The 17,042-nt window shown below is 40.9% G+C and overlaps 1 protein-coding gene and 1 non-coding gene across 2 annotated transcripts; both read left to right on the top strand.

The window, feature by feature from the left end:
* Positions 1-4,243: 4,243 nt before the first annotated feature.
* LOC130975283 (uncharacterized) lies at positions 4,244-5,377 on the top strand. The gene is made up of 2 exons (XM_057900101.1): positions 4,244-4,576; positions 4,670-5,377. The coding sequence occupies exons 1-2, from the start codon at positions 4,244-4,246 to the stop codon at positions 5,375-5,377; spliced, it is 1,041 nt and encodes a 346-aa protein (XP_057756084.1).
* An 11,077-nt stretch (positions 5,378-16,454) lies between these two features.
* Positions 16,455-16,562, top strand: LOC130978050 (small nucleolar RNA R71). Its single transcript, XR_009085714.1, has one exon. It is a non-coding gene; the product is annotated as a small nucleolar RNA R71 (small nucleolar RNA).
* The last annotated feature ends 480 nt before the right edge of the window (positions 16,563-17,042 follow it).

Raw genomic sequence — 17,042 nt, 5'->3', positions numbered from 1 at the left:
AAATATTTTCAGAATGAGTGCAGTTAGACATCTTTTATTTTGGCCAAACAGACATGGCTAGGATGTCTCTAGACCACTCTACTGGTGGGTCTATACATATGAGGAAAACAATTGAAGAGGCTCACGAACTTATTGAGATAGTTGCCATGAACCAGCATCTGTACTCGGTTGATGAGACTTCCCTAAAAAGAGAGGATAAGGCAGTATTTGCAGAATTTAACCCTCTAGAACAAGATGGCCTATTGACTCAGCAACTACACGCCCTTGCATAGCAGCTGCTGGAAATGCAAGAGGCTTTGCGAGAAACTCAGGATTCTAACAGGAATGTTGAGGCCCAGTTGAGTCAAACAAGGCAGCACTTATCTAAGCAGATAAAAGATGAATGTTAGGCAATCCAACTGAGGAGTGGGAAAATATTGAACACCTAACCTCAGAGCAATAGGGAACCAGAAGAAGAAAAGCTAATAGAGGACAACCAGACTACTGTCTAAAACACCTCTGAGGATGTTGCACGTCCAAGGGGGGATGTCATTGATGTTCAACGCCAAGAAGGTGTGCCCACTCCTGGCGTTAACCGCCCAAAATGGGGGCAATACATGATGCCTAGGCATCTTAGGCTAGTTTCACAAGTCTTTTTCATTTGTTTTCATTTGGTTTCATGCACTTTCTTAAGCAATAAGAAAGTATTTGGATGAGAATTGCATGCATATCTTGATTCAATCAAACATGGTTAATTATGTGCATTTTCATGAGATTTATGCAAGATTTAATTGATGCTATGAATGATGCAAAATCTTGTGATTATGGGAAGACTATGATGCATTTGTTTAGTTGATGGTAGGTGAAAAGAAGCAGAGGAAGGGAAAGGAAGAAGTAGAGAAGGCAACGTTGCCAAGAGGAGAAGGAAGTAATGTTGGTGGCCAAAGTTGGTTCACCAACATTGCCTCAAGCGTTGATAAAGGAGGACAAAGCAACGTTGGTGGCCAAAGTTGGCTCACCAATGTTGCTAGGCAATATTCCAAGGCTTAATGTGCAACGTTGGTGGCCAAAGTTACAAGAAAAGGGTGCCAACGTTGGTGGGAACATTGGTGAACAAACGTTACCGCCAACGTCTTTGATAAAATCTCAATTTGAAGTTGGAAAATTTTGCTGTGATGCATAGGCGTCGATGACGCGTACGCGTGAACGTGAATTTTAGCCAGTCTCGCACACGCATGGGCGACACGCGCAAAATGCAGTTTTGATGTGTACGTGTGGGCCACGCGCACGCGTGACTTGGTGAATGTTGGTGCACCAACGTTGAGTCAAACGTTAGTGGCAACGTCCAGAGGAGATTTTGCATGCAACGTTTGAGCCACCGTTTACACACAAACGTTGGTCACTAACGTTATCACCAACTCCAATTCAAATTGGCACCCATGCAAGTATGAACATTAGTTTGCCAACGTCCTTGTCAATGTTACTAAATTCAACTCCTAACTTGCTTCAGCAAAGGCCAAAGCCCACATCCAAAGACTTGAAGACTGAATGGGAAAAGTGTATAAATAGGATAGAATTTGAGTTAAAAAAGAGGCTGGAAAGCAGGGGACACTAATTGGGAAACCCTGAAAGGATTTTCTTTTGTACTTTTCTTTTGTTACATACTTTCTTTTACCTTTTGTTTTGATTGAGCAATGATGAACTAAACCCCTATTTCATTAGGGGAGGAGCTCTATTGTAATTCACATGAATTGAATAAAATTCTTCTTCTTCTCAATCTACTTGTGTAGCTATAGGATATCTTCTGTTTTGATTGAGATTCACTCACTCTAGAAGGGGGTTTAAATCTGTTGAATTGCTTGTATGAGCCTCGGTAGGGGAATCATGAGCATTAGAATTGGAGCTCTATCCTTCACAATTCTCTTGACCAACACTGTTCGGGAGGAATTAAGGTCTTGAGAATTTGTGTGGCTTATGGATAAGAGAACATACTTAACCTTTTCTCATGACAATTAGATCAAGGAATTGACAAGATTGATTGTGATTAGAGAGATTGGATTATCAAGAAATTAGGATCCAATCAATTACAATCTGCCATAGATCTACTCATATGATTGAGAAGGAAGTTGAGACCCATTTGAATCATGATGGATTATGATATCTCCAATCCCTAATGAATTTTTCTCTTTGATTTTCTTTAATTTAGATTACTCTGAATTTACTTTAATTGCAATTATTTACTGCTTTTTTGATTCCCAGCACCCAAATCCCAATTTACGTTTCATGAAATTTAATTTCTATTGCCATTTACATTTGTGCCTTTTATTTTTTGTCATTTAAGATCCAAGTCATTTACATTTCTTGCAATTTAAGATTCATCTCATTAAGTTTCTTGCACCTTATGCTTTTTCCCTTTTACTTTTCAGCATTTAAGTTTCCAGTACTTTACATTCAAGTCTCTGTCCATTCTTTGCAGCATTACTTTCTTGTAATTTACTTTTTGTTTATTAAATTTCACCAAACTCCTTTAAATATTAGCTTGACTAGACTCACCACCCAACTAAAATTGCTCGATCCATCAATCCCTGTGGGATTGACCTTACTTTTGTGAGTTTTACTACTTGATGCGACCCGGTATACTTGTCGGTAGTTTGTGCGGATGCGTTTTCCTGCCATTAAATTTTTGGCGCCGTTGCCGGGGATTGATTAAGATTGACAATGATTAAGTAGGTGATAGTCTCGATTATGCATTTTTCTTTATTTTCTTTGAAGCCTACTAACTATTTTACACATTGTGTCTACTAACTCTAACACTACTCTAGTAATAGAGTGCTCTGTTTTGCTTTTGGTGTTTTGTGTTTGTGTATGCCAGGGGGAAGAAGAGGTGCATCTACCTCCTTTGATTCTGAACCAGATAGAACCTTCTTGAGGCTAAGAAGAGAAGCAATATGGAAGGGGGTAATTGGAGAAGAAGATTCAGAAGAGGGAGACCAAGAGATGGAGGATAACCTCCTTAATCCACTAGAGGATGTGGCCAACAACAATGGTCAGCTTCCAAGGAGAGTGTTAGCCTCCTACACAATCCCTAACCCAAGAAATTGTGGGAGCAGCATCCTTACTCCCAATGTCCATGCTCATAATTTTGAACTCAAACCCCACTTATCACTCTAGTTTAGAACAACTGCCAATATGGAGGAAGTGTTGTAGAGGATCCAAATCAACATTTCTCTATTTTCTTGAGAATATGTGATACAGTCAAGACCAATAGAGTGCATCCTGACATTTACAAGCTTCTCCTATTCCCATTTTCTCTCAGGGACAAAGCCTCTCATTAGCTAGAAACCTTCCCAGAAAAAAATATCACCAACTGGGCTGATTTTGTTAGCAAGTTTCTAACTAAGTTCTACTCCCTTCAAAGTGTCATTAAGCTCAAGACTGATGTGCAAACTTTCAGACAACTAGAGGAGAGTCACTATATGAAGCTTGGAAAAGGTACAAAGCATTGATTAGAAGATGCCCCGAGGACATGTTTAGTGAGTGGGTTAAGCTCAAAAACTTCTATGAAGGTCTATATATGAAGTCAAGGAAAGAATTAGACTATTCTTCAGGAGGGTCATTGCAAATGATGAAGACTGCACAAGAAGCACATGACCTCATAGACATGGTTGCCAACAATGAATATTTCTATTCCTATGAAAGACAAGCAACTCCCAAGAGAGGCGTTTTTGAGCTTGAAGGTGTTTATGTAATCTTGGCTCAAAACAAGCTCATGCACCAGCAATTTTAACAACAAATAGAGATGATGTCAAAAAGGATGGATGGATTGCAACTAGCCGCAGTGAGCACAACCGACTAAACACCAGTTGTGTGGGGGAAAAATGAGGAGAGCTATGAAGTAGACAATGGTGAACGACAGCATGAACAAGTTCAATACATACACAACGAAGGTTCTGGACCAAATGACTTCCATAGGGACACATACAACCCCTCATAGATAAACCACCCCAACCTGAAATGGGGAGAAAACCAGAATTTATGGCAGAAAAATTCCAACCCAAACAACTTCTGCAACACAAACCACCAAAACCATCAACCCACTAACCAAAATCCATATAGAAAACCACAAAATAATCACTCCATATCCACCTTCTACCCACCAAATAACCCCTCAACTAACCAGAATAACTTCCATCAACCATCAACATCCCACACTCAACCACAAACACCACAAGAATCAGAAAGAATCTCTAACTTGGAGATGATAATGGAGAAACTGATAAAGAATCAAGAGATGGTCAACAAGAATTATGAAGCTTCTATAAGGAATCTGGAAAGGCGAATTGGGCAATTGTCTAAGCAGTCAGCTGAAAGACCAAGCAACACATTCCCAAGTGACACCATTCCAAACCCCAAAGAGGAATGCAAGGCAATACAACTAAGGTGTGGAAGGACATTGGAGAATGACAAAGCTGACAGCAAGGAACAAACAGAGGTGGACAAGAATGACAAGAAGAATTTTAAGAAGGAGGAGGAACCACAAGACTCAAAGAAGGGAAAGCAAGTCTTAAAGGAACAACCACAAGAGCAAAGGAAGGAGGTGAAGCCCTATGTCCCTCCTCTACAATACCCTCAAAGGCTGTATAAAGAGATTTAGGATCAACAATTTTCCAAATTCTTGGAAATTTTTAAGAAACTAGAGATCAACCTCCCACTTGCTGAGGCATTAGAGCAAATGCCACTATATGCGAAATTCCTCAAGGAGCTCATCAACAAGAAGAGAAGTTGGAAAGAAAAAGAAACTGTGATCCTAAATCAAGAGTGTAGTGCTGTGATTCAAGAAGGCCTACCACCAAAACTCAAAGATCCTGGGAATTTCTTCATACCATGTACCATTGGCAACATGCCAATTGATAAGGTCTTGTGTGATTTAGGCTCAAGCATCAACTTGATGCCACTATCTATGATGATAAGGCTATCCATAAAGGAGGTGAAGCCGACAAGAATGTCGTTGCAACTAGCTGATAGGTCACTCATCATAACCAATGGAGTGGTAGAAAATCTTCTAGTTAAGGTGGGCAAGTTCATCTTCCCAGCAGATTTTGTGATTCTAGACTTATATGAAGAAGGAAGTGATTTAATCATATTGGGAAGGCCTTTTCTAGCCACAGCGAGAGCCATCATTGATGTAGAAAAAGGAGAGATGATCTTCAGGGCACACAATGAACAAATAACTCTCATTGTCTTCAAGGAAATACAACCTCCTGCAGAAAAGAAAGACTGCATGAAGATTGAGGAGGAGGACTTAAATTGGAAGAAGAAGCCAAAAGAACTATCCCCAGGACTCAATAATTCACCCTTAAGAAAGAAGCTTGGGCCTAAAGAAAAGCAGAAGCATTAGGAGAACAAAAAAACTGAGAAGGAGCCACAAGAAAAGACACTAGAGGGGACAGTGAAGAAGAATGCGCCTGATATTGGAGAGTGATGAGCGGATATTTTATACGCTTTTTGGGGGTGTTTTCATATAGTTTTTAGTAGGATCTAGCTACTTTTTAGTATATTTTTGTTAGTTTTTATGCAAAAATTACATTTCTAGGCTTTTCTATGAGTTTGTGTATTTTTCTGTGATTTCAGGTATTTTTTGGCTGAAATTGAGGGACCTGAGCAAAAATCTGATTCAGAGGTTGATAAAGGACTGCTGATGCTGTTGGATTCTAACCTCCTTGCACTCGAAATAAAATTTTTGGAGCTACAGAAACCCAAATGGTGCGCTTTCAATTGCGTTAAAAAGTAGACATCCAAGGCTTTCCAGCAATATATAATAGTCCATACTTTGCCCGAGTTTAGATGATGCAAACTGGCGTTCAACGCCAGCTTTCTGCCTTATTCTGGCGTTAAACGCCAGAAACAAGTTGCAAGCTAGAGTCAAACGCGATAAACAAGTTACAAACTGGCGTTCAACTCCAAAGAAGGCCTCTACACATGAAAGCTTCAATGCTCAGACCCAACACACACCAAGTGGGCCCCGAAAGTGGATTTCTGCACTATCTATCTTAGTTTACTCATTTTCTGTAAACCTAGGTTACTAGTTGAGTATAAAAACTACTTTTAGAGATTTATTTTGTACCTCATGACATTTTACATCTGAATATGTATCTTCTACGGCATGAGTCTCTAAATCTCATGGTTGGAGGTGAGGAGCTCTGCTGTGTCTCGATGAACTAATGTAATCATTTCTGTTTTCTATTCAATCATGCTTGTTTCTATTCTAAGATATCCATTCGCACTTCAACACGATGAATGTGATGATCCGTGACACTCATCACCATTCTCAACCATTGAATGCGTGATTGACAACCACTTCCGTTCTACCTTAGATTGAATGTTTATCTCTTGGGTTTCTGGTTCACGAGTTTGACTGCCTCTCTTGACAACAGAGCGTTCAATCCGTGAGTCCAGAGTCTTTGTGGTATAAGCTAGAACCAATTGGCAGCATTCCTGAGATCTGAAAAGTCTAAACCTTGTCTGTGGTATTCCGAGTAGGATCTGGGAGGGGATGTTTGTGACGAGCTTCAAACTCACGAACGTTGGGCGTAGTGACAGACGCAAAAGGATCACTGGTGGACGAAATTGTGATCCTTATGTTCTTTATACTTTGATGAATATACCCTTAGGGCACTGTTTATTTTCACAACTCCGTTCAACTAACCAGCAAGTGTACTAGGTCGTCCAAGTAATACCTTACGTGAGTAAGGGTCGAATCCACAGAGATTGTTGGTATGAAGCAAGCTATGGTCACCTTGCAAGTCTCAGTTAGGGAGATTAAAGGGTAATTGTGATTATTGGAATAAAATAGAAAATAGATAATAAAAGGGATAGAAATACTTATGCAGATTCATTAGTAGAGGTATCAGTTAAGTATATGAAGATGCTGTATGACTCAAGGACGCCTGCTTTCCCAATGCTTCTACTCAATCCTTCTTACTCCTTTCCATGGCAAGCTTTGTATAGGGGTTCACCATCAGCTGTGGCTACTTTCATTCCTCTCGGGAAAATATCCTATGCGGCTGTCACTCGCACAGCTAATCAGTCTGGAGGCATCACCCATGGTTGATGGCTACATCCCATCCTCGCAGTGAAAGCTAATGCTCACGCACTCTGTCACAGTACGGCCAATCACCGGTTGGTTCCCGCTCCTACTGGAATAGAATCCCTTGATTCTTTTGCGCTTGTCACTAACGCCCAGCAGGTTACAGGTTTGAAGCACGTCACAGTCATTCATTACCGGAATCCTACTCGGAATACCACAGACAAGGTTAGACTTTCCGGATTCCCAGGATCCTACTCGGAACACCACAGACAAGGTTGGACTTTCCGGATCCTCATAAATGCCGCCATCTATCTAGCTTATACCACGAAGATTCTGTTGGGGAATCTAAGAGATACGCATTCAAGCTCTGTTGCATGTAGAACGGAAGTGGTTGTCAATCACGCGCGTTCATGATTGAGAATGATAATGAGGGTTATTTACTCATCACATTCATCATGTTCTTGGGTACGAATGAATATCTTGGAATAAGAATAAGATAGAGACCGAATAAGAGAAAATAGGACTTCATTAATACTTGAGGTACAGCAGAGCTCCACACCCTTAATCTATGGTGTGCAGAAACTCCACCGTTAAAAATACATAAGTGAAAAGAGGTTCAGGCATGGCCGAATGGCCAGCCCTCTCCATGATCAAGTGACCGAATGATACAAGAGATTAAAGTGTTCAAAAGATGTCACAAGATAACTAATACAATAGTTAAATATTCTATTTATAATAAACTAGCTCCTAGGGTTTACATGGGTAAGCAATTGATGCATAAATCCACTTCCGGGGCCCACTTGGTGTATGCTTGGGCTGAGCTTGATCAATCCACGAGCTAAGGCTTCTCTTGGAGTTGAACTCCGAGTTATGACGTGTTTTGGGCGTTCAACTCCGGATCATGACGTTTTTCTGGCGTTTAACTCCAAAAAGGAGCGTGTACTTGGAGTTCAACGCCAAGTTACGTCGTCATTCTTCGAATAAAGTATGGACTATTATATATTGCTGGAAAGCCCTGGATGTCTACTTTCCAACGCCGTTGAGAGCGCGCCATTTAGAGTTCTGTAGCTCCAGAAAATCCATTTCGAGTGCAGGGAGGTCAGATTCCAACAGCATCAGCAGTCCTTTTGTCAGCCTTTTTCAGAGTTTTGCTCAAGTCCCTCAATTTCAGCCAGAAATTACCTGAAATCACAGAAAAACACACAAACTCATAGTAAAGTCCAGAAATGTGAATTTAACATAAAAACTAAAGAAAACATCCCTAAAAGTAGCTTAAACTTATTAAAAACTTTATGAAAACAATGCCAAAAAGCGTATAAATTATCCGCTCATCACAACACCAAACTTAAATTGTTGCTTGTCCCCAAGCAACTGAAAATCAAATAGGATAAAAAGAAGAGAATATACTATAAAGTCCAAAATATCAATGAATATTAATTTAATTACATGAGCGGGACTTGTAGCTTTTTGCTTCTGAATAGTTTTGGCATCTCACTTTTTCCTTTGAAGTTCAGAGTGATTGGCATCTCTAGGAACTTAGAATTTTGGATAGTGTTATTGACTTCCCTAGTTAAGCATGTTGATTCTTGAACACAGCTACTTTTGAGTCTTGGCTGTGGCCCTAAGCACTTTGTCTTCCAGTATTACCACCGGATACATAAATGCCACAGACACATAACTGGGTGAACCTTTTCAGATTGTGACTTAGCTTTGCTAAAGTCCCCAGTTAGTGGTGTCCAGAGCTCTTAAGCACACTCTTTTGCTTTGGACCACGACTTTAACCACTCAGTCTCAAGCTTTTCACTTGGACCTTCATGACACAAGCACATGGTTAGGGACAGCTTGATTTAGCCGCTTAGGCCTGGATTTAATTTCCTTGGGCCCTCCTATCCATTAATGCTCAAAGCCTTGGATCCTTGCTTTTAAAGTTTTCGCCATTTTTTTTTACTGCTTTTTCTTGCTTCAAGAATCAAATTCATGATTTTTCAGATCATCAATAACATTTCTCTTTGTTCCTCATTCTTTCAAGAGCCAACAATTTTTTTTAACACTCATAAACAACAAGATCAAAAGACATATGCACTGTTCATTCATTCATTCAGAAAACAAAAGCATTGTCACCACATCAATATAATTAAACTAAATTCAATAATAATTTCGAAAACTATGTACTTCTTATTCTTTTGAATTAAAACATTTTTCTTTTAAGAGAGGTGAAGGATTAATGGAATTTATTCATAGCTTTAAGGCATGGTTACATACTAATGATCATGAAATAAAGACACAAAACATAGATAAACACCATAATTAAAAACCGAAAACAGAAAGAAATAAAGAACAAGGAATGAATCCACCTCTTAGTGGCGTCTTCTTCTTGAAGGACCAATGATGTTCTTCAACTCTTCTATGTCCCTTCCTTGCCTTTGTTGCTCCTCCCTCATTGCTCTTTGATCTTCTCTTATTTCTTGGAGAATGATGGAGTGCTCATGATGTTCCACCCTTAATTGTTCAACATTATGGTTCAAATCTTCTAAGGAGGTATTAAGTTGCTCCCAATAGTTGTTGGGAGGAAAGTGCATTCCTTGAGGCATTTGTTGATGATGAACTTCCTCATGTTCTCCTTGAGGGCCGTGAGGAACTTCTCTTGATTGCTCCATCCTTTTCTTGGTGATGGGCTTGTCTTCTTCAATGGAGACATCTCCTTCTATGATAACTCCAGCTGAGTAACATAGATGGCACATAAGGTGGGGGAAGGCTAGCCGTGCCATGTGTGAAGGCTTGTCAGCTATTTTGTAGAGTTCATTAGAGATGACTTCATGAACTTCCACTTCCTCTCCAATCATGATGCTATGAACCATGATGGCCCGATCCACAGTAACTTCAGATCGGTTGCTTGTAGGGATGATGGATCTTTGGATGAATTCCAACCATCCTCTAGCTACAGGCTTGAGGTCCAGTCTTCTTAGTTGGACTGGCTTGCCCTTGGAGTCTATTCTCCATTGGGCGCCTTCCACACAAATGTCCCTAAGGACTTGGTCCAACCTTTGATTAAAGTTGACCCTCTGGTGCACGAAATTGTGATCACTACTTTTTCACAACTCTCATAATCCCTGGTAATGGCTCCAAAAACGGTGCGCTCAATACCATGGCATTACACAACTTCGCACAACTAACCAGCAAGTGCACTGGGTCGTCCAAGTAATAAACCTTACGTGAGTAAGGGTCGATCCCACGGAGATTGTTAGTATTGAAGCAAGCTATGGTCATCTTGTAAATCTTAGTCAGGCAAACTCAGATATATATGGTGATGAACGAAAATAACATAAAAGATAAAGATAGTGATACTTATGTAATTCATTGGTAGGAACTTCAGATAAGCGCATGAAGATGCCTTCCCTTCCGTCTCTCTGCTTTCCTACTGTCTTCATCCAACCCTTCTTACTCCTTTCCATGGCAAGCTCGTATAGGGTCTCACTGTTGTCAGCAGCTACCTCCCATCCTCGCAGTGAAAGCTAATGCACACACTCTGTCACAGTGCTGCCAATCACCGGTGTGGTTCCCTCCCCTACCGGAATAGAATAACTCTTTTGCGTCTGTCACTAACGCCCAGTAGGTTACAGGTTTGAAGCACGTCACAGTCATTCAATCATTGAATCCTACTCAGAATACCACAGACAAGGTTAGACCTTCCGGATTCTCTTGAATGCTGCCATCAGTTCTTGCCTATACCACGAAGACTCTGATCTCACGGAATGGTTGGCTCGTTTGTCAGGCGAGCACTCGGTTGTCAGGCGATCAACCATGCATCGTGCAATCAGGAATCCAAGAGATATTCACTAAGCCTCAGATGCTTGTAGAACAAGAATGGTTGTCAGTCACCTTGTTCATGAGTGAGAATGGTGATGGGCGTCAATCATCACCTTCATCATGTTGAAGAACAAGTGATATCTTGGATAAAGAACAAGCAGAATTTGAATGAAAGAACAATAGTAATTGCATTAATACTCGAGGTACAGCAGAGCTCCACACCTTAATCTATGGTGTGTAGAAACTCCACCATTGAAAATACATAAGCATAAGGTCTAGGCATGGCCGAATGGCCAGCCTCCCAATGATCTAAGAACTAAAATGTCCAAAGATGATCTAGAGATCTAAAAGTGATCAAAAGATGATCTAGAGATCTCAAAGTGATCAAAAGATCTCTATACAATAGTAAAAGGTCCTACTTATAAGAAACTAGTAGCCTAGGGTGTACAGAAATGAGTAAATGACATAAAAATCCTCTTCCGGGCCCACTTGGTGTGTGCTTGGGCTGAGCAATGAAGCAATTTCGTGTAGAGACTCTTCTTGGAGTTAAACGCCAGCTTTGGTGCCAGTTTGGGCGTTTAACTCCCATTTGGGTGCCAGTTCCAGCGTTTAACGCTGGGATTCCTTGAGGTGACTTTGAACGCCGGTTTGGGCCATCAAATCTTGGGCAAAGTATGGACTATTATATATTGCTGGAAAGCCCAGGATGTCTACTTTCCAACGCCGTTGAGAGCGCGCCAATTGGGCTTCTGTAGCTCCAGAAAATCCACTTCGAGTGCAGGGAGGTCAGAATCCAACAGCATCTGCAGTCCTTTTGAGTCTCTGGATCAGATTTTTGCTCAGATCCCTCAATTTCAGCCAGAAAATACCTGAAATCACAGAAAAACACACAAACTCATAGTAAAGTCCAGAAAAGTGAATTTTAACTAAAACTAATAAAAATACTAAAAACTAACTAGATCATACTAAAAATATACTAAAAACAGTGCCAAAAAGTATACAAATTATCCGCTCATCACAACACCAAACTTAAATTGTTGCTTGTCCTCAAGCAACTGAAAATCAAATAAGATAAAAAGAAGAGAATATGCAATGAATTCCAAAAACATCTGTGAAGATCAGTATTAATCAGATGAGCGGGGCTTTTAACTTTTTGCCTCCGAACAGTTTTGGCATCTCACTCTATCCTTTGAAATCCAGAATGGTTGGCTTCTTTAGGAACTTAGAATCCAGATAGTGTTAATGATTCTCTTAGTAAAGTATGATGATTCTTGAACATAGCTATTTATTGAGTCTTGGCTGTGGCCCAAAGCACTCTGTCTTCCAGTATTACCACCGGATACATACATGCCACAGACACATAATTGGGTGAACCTTTTCAGATTGTGACTCAGCTTTGCTAAAGTCCCCAATTAGAGGTGTCCAGGGTTCTTAAGCACACTCTTATTGCCTTGGATCACAACTCTTATTCTTTCTTTCTTTTTCTTTCTTTTTCTTTCTTTTTTCTTTTTTTTTTTTCGAAATTTTTTTTTGTTTTTTTTGAAATGCTTTTTCTTGCTTCAAGAATCATTTTATTGATTTTTCAGATCCTCAGTAACATGTCTCCTTTTTCATCATTCTTTCAAGAGCCAACATTCATGAACCACAAATTCAAAAGACATATGCACTGTTTAAGCATACATTCAGAGAACAAAAATATTGCCACCACATCAAAATAATTAAACTATTATAAAATTCAAAATTCATGCAATTCTTTCTTTTATCAATTAGGCACGTTTTTATTGAAGAAAGGTGATGGATTCATAGGACATTCATAACTTTAAGGCATAGACACTAAGACACTAATGATCATAAGACACAAACATGGATAACATAAAGCATAAAAATCGAAAAACAGAAGAACAATAACAAGGAAATCAAAGAACGGGTCCACCTTAGTGATGGCGGCTCTTTCTTGCTCTTGAAGATCCTATGGAGTGCTTGAGCTCCTCAATGTCTCTTCCTTGTCTTTGTTGCTCCTCCCTCATGATTCTTTGATCTTCTCTAATTTCATGAAGGATGATGGAGTGTTCTTGATGCTCCACCCTCAGTTGTCCCATGTTGGAACTTAGTTCTCCTAGGGAGGTGTTTAGTTGCTCCCAATAGTTTTGTGGAGGAAAATTCATCCCTTGAGGAATCTCAGGGATCTCATGGTGAGTGAGATCTCTGTGTACTCCATCCTTTTCTTGGTGATGGGCTTGTCCTCATCAATGGGAATGTCTCCCTCTATGTCAACTCCAACTGAATAACAGAGGTGACAAATGAGATGAGGAAAGGCTAACCTTGCCAAGGTGGAGGTCTTGTCCGCCACCTTATAGAGTTCTTGGGCTATAACCTCATGAACCTCTATTTCTTCTCCAATCATGATACTATGGATCATGATGGCCCGGTCTATGGTAACTTCGGACCGGTTGCTAGTGGGGATGATTGAGCGTTGTATGAACTCTAACCATCCTCTAGCCACGGGCTTGAGGTCATGCCTTCTCAATTGGACCGGCTTTCCTCTTGAATCTTGCTTCCATTGTGCGCCCTCTTCACATATGACTGTGAGGACTTGGTCCAACCTTTGATCAAAGTTGACCCTTCTAGTGTAAGGATGCTCATCTCCTTGCATCATAGGCAAGTTGAACGCCACCCTCACACTCTCCGGACTAAAATCCAAGTATTTCCCCCGAACCATAGTGAGATAATTCTTTGGATTCGGGTTCACACTTTGGTCATGGTTCTTGGTGATCCATGCGTTGGCATAGAACTCTTGAACCATCAAGATTCCGACTTGTTGAATGGGGTTGGTAAGAACTTCCCAACCTCTTCTTCGAATCTCATGGCGGATCTCCGGATATTCACCCTTTTCAAGGCCACAACTTCATAGAAGTGGTCTTGATGCACCCTTGAGAGGAATCTATCCATCTCCCATGACTCGGAGGTGGAAGCTTTTGCCTTCCCTTTCCTCTTTTTAGAGGTTTCTCCGGCCTTGGATGCCATAAATGGTTATGGAAAAACGAAAAAGCAACGCTTTTACCACACCAAACTTAAAATGTTTGCTCGTCCTCGAGCAAAAGAAGAAAGAAGAGAGTGGAAGAAGAAGAAATGAAGAAGAGGGAGATGGTGGTGTATTCGGCCAAGAAGGGGGAAGAAAGGGTGTTTAGGTTGTGTGAAAATGAAGAGTTGAAGAAGGGTATTTATAGGAGAGAGGGGGGTAAAGGTTCGGCCATTATGGGTGGGTTTGGGAGGGAGAGTGGTTTGAATTTGAAGGGTGAGGTTGGTGGGGTTTATGAGGGATGGATGTGAGTGGTGAAGAGAAAGATGGGATTTGATAGGTGAGGGGTTTTTGGGGAAGAGGTGTTGAGGTGATTGGTGAATGGGGGAAGAAGAGAGAGAGTGATGGTAGGGTCCTGTGGGGTCCACAGATCCTGTAGTGTCAAGGAAAAGTCATCCCTGCACCAAATGTTGCTCAAAATCACGTTTTGAGCCATTTCTGGCGTTAAACGCCGGGCTGGTGCCCATTCCTGGCGTTTAACGCCAGGTTCTTGCCCTTTACTGGCGTTTAACGCCAGTCTGGTGCCCCTTTCTGGCATTAAACGCCCAGAATGGTGCCAGACTGGGCGTTAAACGCCCAACAGCTAACATTACTGGCGTTTGAACGCCAGTTTCTTCTCCTCCAGGGTGTGCTGTTTTTCTTCCTGTTTTTCATTCTGTTTTTGCTTTTTTCATTGTTTTTGTGACTTCTTATGATCATCAACCTACAAAAAAGATAAAATAACAAAAGAAAATAATTAATTATAAAACATTGGGTTGCCTCCCAACAAGCGCTTCTTTAATGTCATTAGCTTGACAGAGGACTCTCATGGAGCCTCAGAAGTGCTCAGAACCGTGTTGAAACCTCCCAACACCAAACTTAGAGTTTGAATGTGGGGTTTCAACACCAAACTTAGAGTTTGGTTGTAGCCTCCCAACACCAAACTTAGAGTTTGACTGTGGGGGCTCTGTTTGGCTCTGTTTTGAGAGGAGCTCTTCATGCTTCCTCTCCATGATGACAGAGGGATATCCTTGGGCCTTAAACACCAAGGATTTTTCATTCACTTGAATTATTAACTCTCCTTTGTCAACATCAATCACAGCCTTTGCTGTGGCTAGGAAGGGTCTGCCAAGGATGATGGATTCATCCATGCACTTCCCAGTCTCTAGGACTATGAAATCAGTAGGAATGTACTGGTCTTCAACTTTAACCAGAACATCCTCTACAAGTCCATGGGCTTGTTTTCTTGAGTTGTCTGCCATCTCTAATGAGATTCTTGCAGCTTGCACCTCTAAGATCCCTAATTTCTCCATTACAGAGAGGGGCATGAGGTTCACACTTGACCCTAAGTCACACAAGGCCTTCTTGAAGGTCATGGTGCCTATGGTACAAGGTATAGAAAACTTCCCAGGATCCTGCCTCTTTTGAGGCAGTTTCTGCCTAGACAAGTCATCCAGTTCTTTGGTGAGCAAGGGAGGTTCATCCTCCCAAGTCTCATTTCCAAATAACTTGTCATTTAGTTTCATGATTGCTCCAAGGTATTTAGCAACTTGCTCTTCAGTAACATACTCATCCTCTTCAGAGGAAGAATACTCATCAGAGCTCATGAATGGCAGAAGTAAGTCCAATGGAATCTCTATGGTCTCATTTTGAGCCTCAGATTCCCATTGTTCCTCATTGAGGAACTCAGAGGAGATTGGTACACGCCCACTGGGGTCTTTCTCAGTGGCGTCTTCTTCCTCTCTTTCCTCTCCATATTCGGCCATGTTGATGGCCTTGCACTCTCCTTTTGGATTTTCTTCTGTATTACTTGGGAGAGTACTAGGAGGGAGTTCAGTAACTTTCTTGCTCAGCTGACCCACTTGTCCTTCCAAATTCTGATGGAGGACCTTGTTTCATTCATGAAACTTTGAGTGGTCTTTATTAGATCAGAGACCATTGTTGCTAAGTCAGAAGTATTCTGCTTAGAACTCTCTGTCTGTTGCTGAGAAGATGATGGAAAAGGCTTGCCATTGCTAAACCTGTTTCTTCCACCATTATTGTTATTGAAACCTTGTTGAGGTCTCTCTTAATTCTTCCATGAGAGATTTGGGTGATTTCTCCATGAAGAATTGTAGGTATTTCCATAGGGTTCTCCTAGGTAATTCACCTCTTCCATGGAAGGGTTCTCAGGATCATAAGCTTCTTCCTCAGATGAGCATCCTTAGTACTGTTTGGTGCATTTTGCATTCCAGACAGACTTTGAGAAATCAAATTGACTTGTTGAGTCAATATCTTGTTCTGAGCCAATATGGCATTCAGAGTGTCAATCTCAAGAACTCCTTTCTTCTGACTAGTCCCATTGTTCACAGGATTCCTTTCAGAAGTGTACATGAATTGGTTATTTGCAACCATTTCAATCAATTCTTGAGCTTCTGCAGGCGTCTTCTTCAGATGAAGAGATCCTCCAGCAGAGCTATCCAAGGACATCTTAGATAGTTCAGAGAGACCATCATAGAAAATACCTATGATGCTCCATTCAGAAAGCATGTCTGAAGGACATCTTCTGATTAATTGTTTGTATCTTTCCCAAGCTTCATAGAGGGATTCTCCATCCTTCTGTCTGAAGGTTTGGACTTCCACTCTAAGCTTACTCCATCTTTGTGGTGGAAAGAACTTTGCCAAGAAGGCATTGACTAGCTTTTCCCAAGAGTCCAGGCTTTCTTTAGGTTGAGAATTGATGAGCGGATAATTTATACGCTTTTTGGCATTGTTTTTATATAGTTTTTAGTAAGTTTGAGCTACTTTTAGGGATGTTTTCATTAGTTTTTATGTTAAATTCACATTTCTGGACTTTACTATGAGTTTGTGTGTTTTTCTGTGATTTCAGGTAAATTCTGACTGAAATTGAGGGATTTGAGCAAAACTCTGAAAAAGGCTGACAAAAGGACTGCTGATGCTGTTGGATTCTGACCTCCCTGCACTCGAAATGGATTTTCTGGAGCTACAGAACTCCAATTGGCGCGCTCTCAACGGCGTTGGAAAGTAGACATCCAGGGCTTTCCAGCAATATATAATAGTCCATACTTTATTCGAAGAATGACGACGCAAACTGGCGTTGAACGCCAAGTA

The sequence above is a fragment of the Arachis stenosperma genome, chromosome 4, assembly GCF_014773155.1.
Source record: "Arachis stenosperma cultivar V10309 chromosome 4, arast.V10309.gnm1.PFL2, whole genome shotgun sequence".
NCBI classification, from domain to species: domain Eukaryota; kingdom Viridiplantae; phylum Streptophyta; class Magnoliopsida; order Fabales; family Fabaceae; genus Arachis; species Arachis stenosperma.
This window is presented reverse-complemented; position numbering and strand designations above follow the sequence as displayed.

What these genes read in the sequence shown, in the direction of transcription:
- LOC130975283 (XM_057900101.1), top strand. Translation starts at nt 4,244, where the DNA reads ATGGAGAAACTGATAAAGAATCAAGAGATGGTCAACAAGAATTATGAA. An exon ending in CACAAGAGCAAAGGAAGGAG is followed by an intron (nt 4,577 to 4,669) that starts GTGAAGCCCTAT and finishes GAAATTTTTAAG; the next exon opens with AAACTAGAGATCAACCTCCC.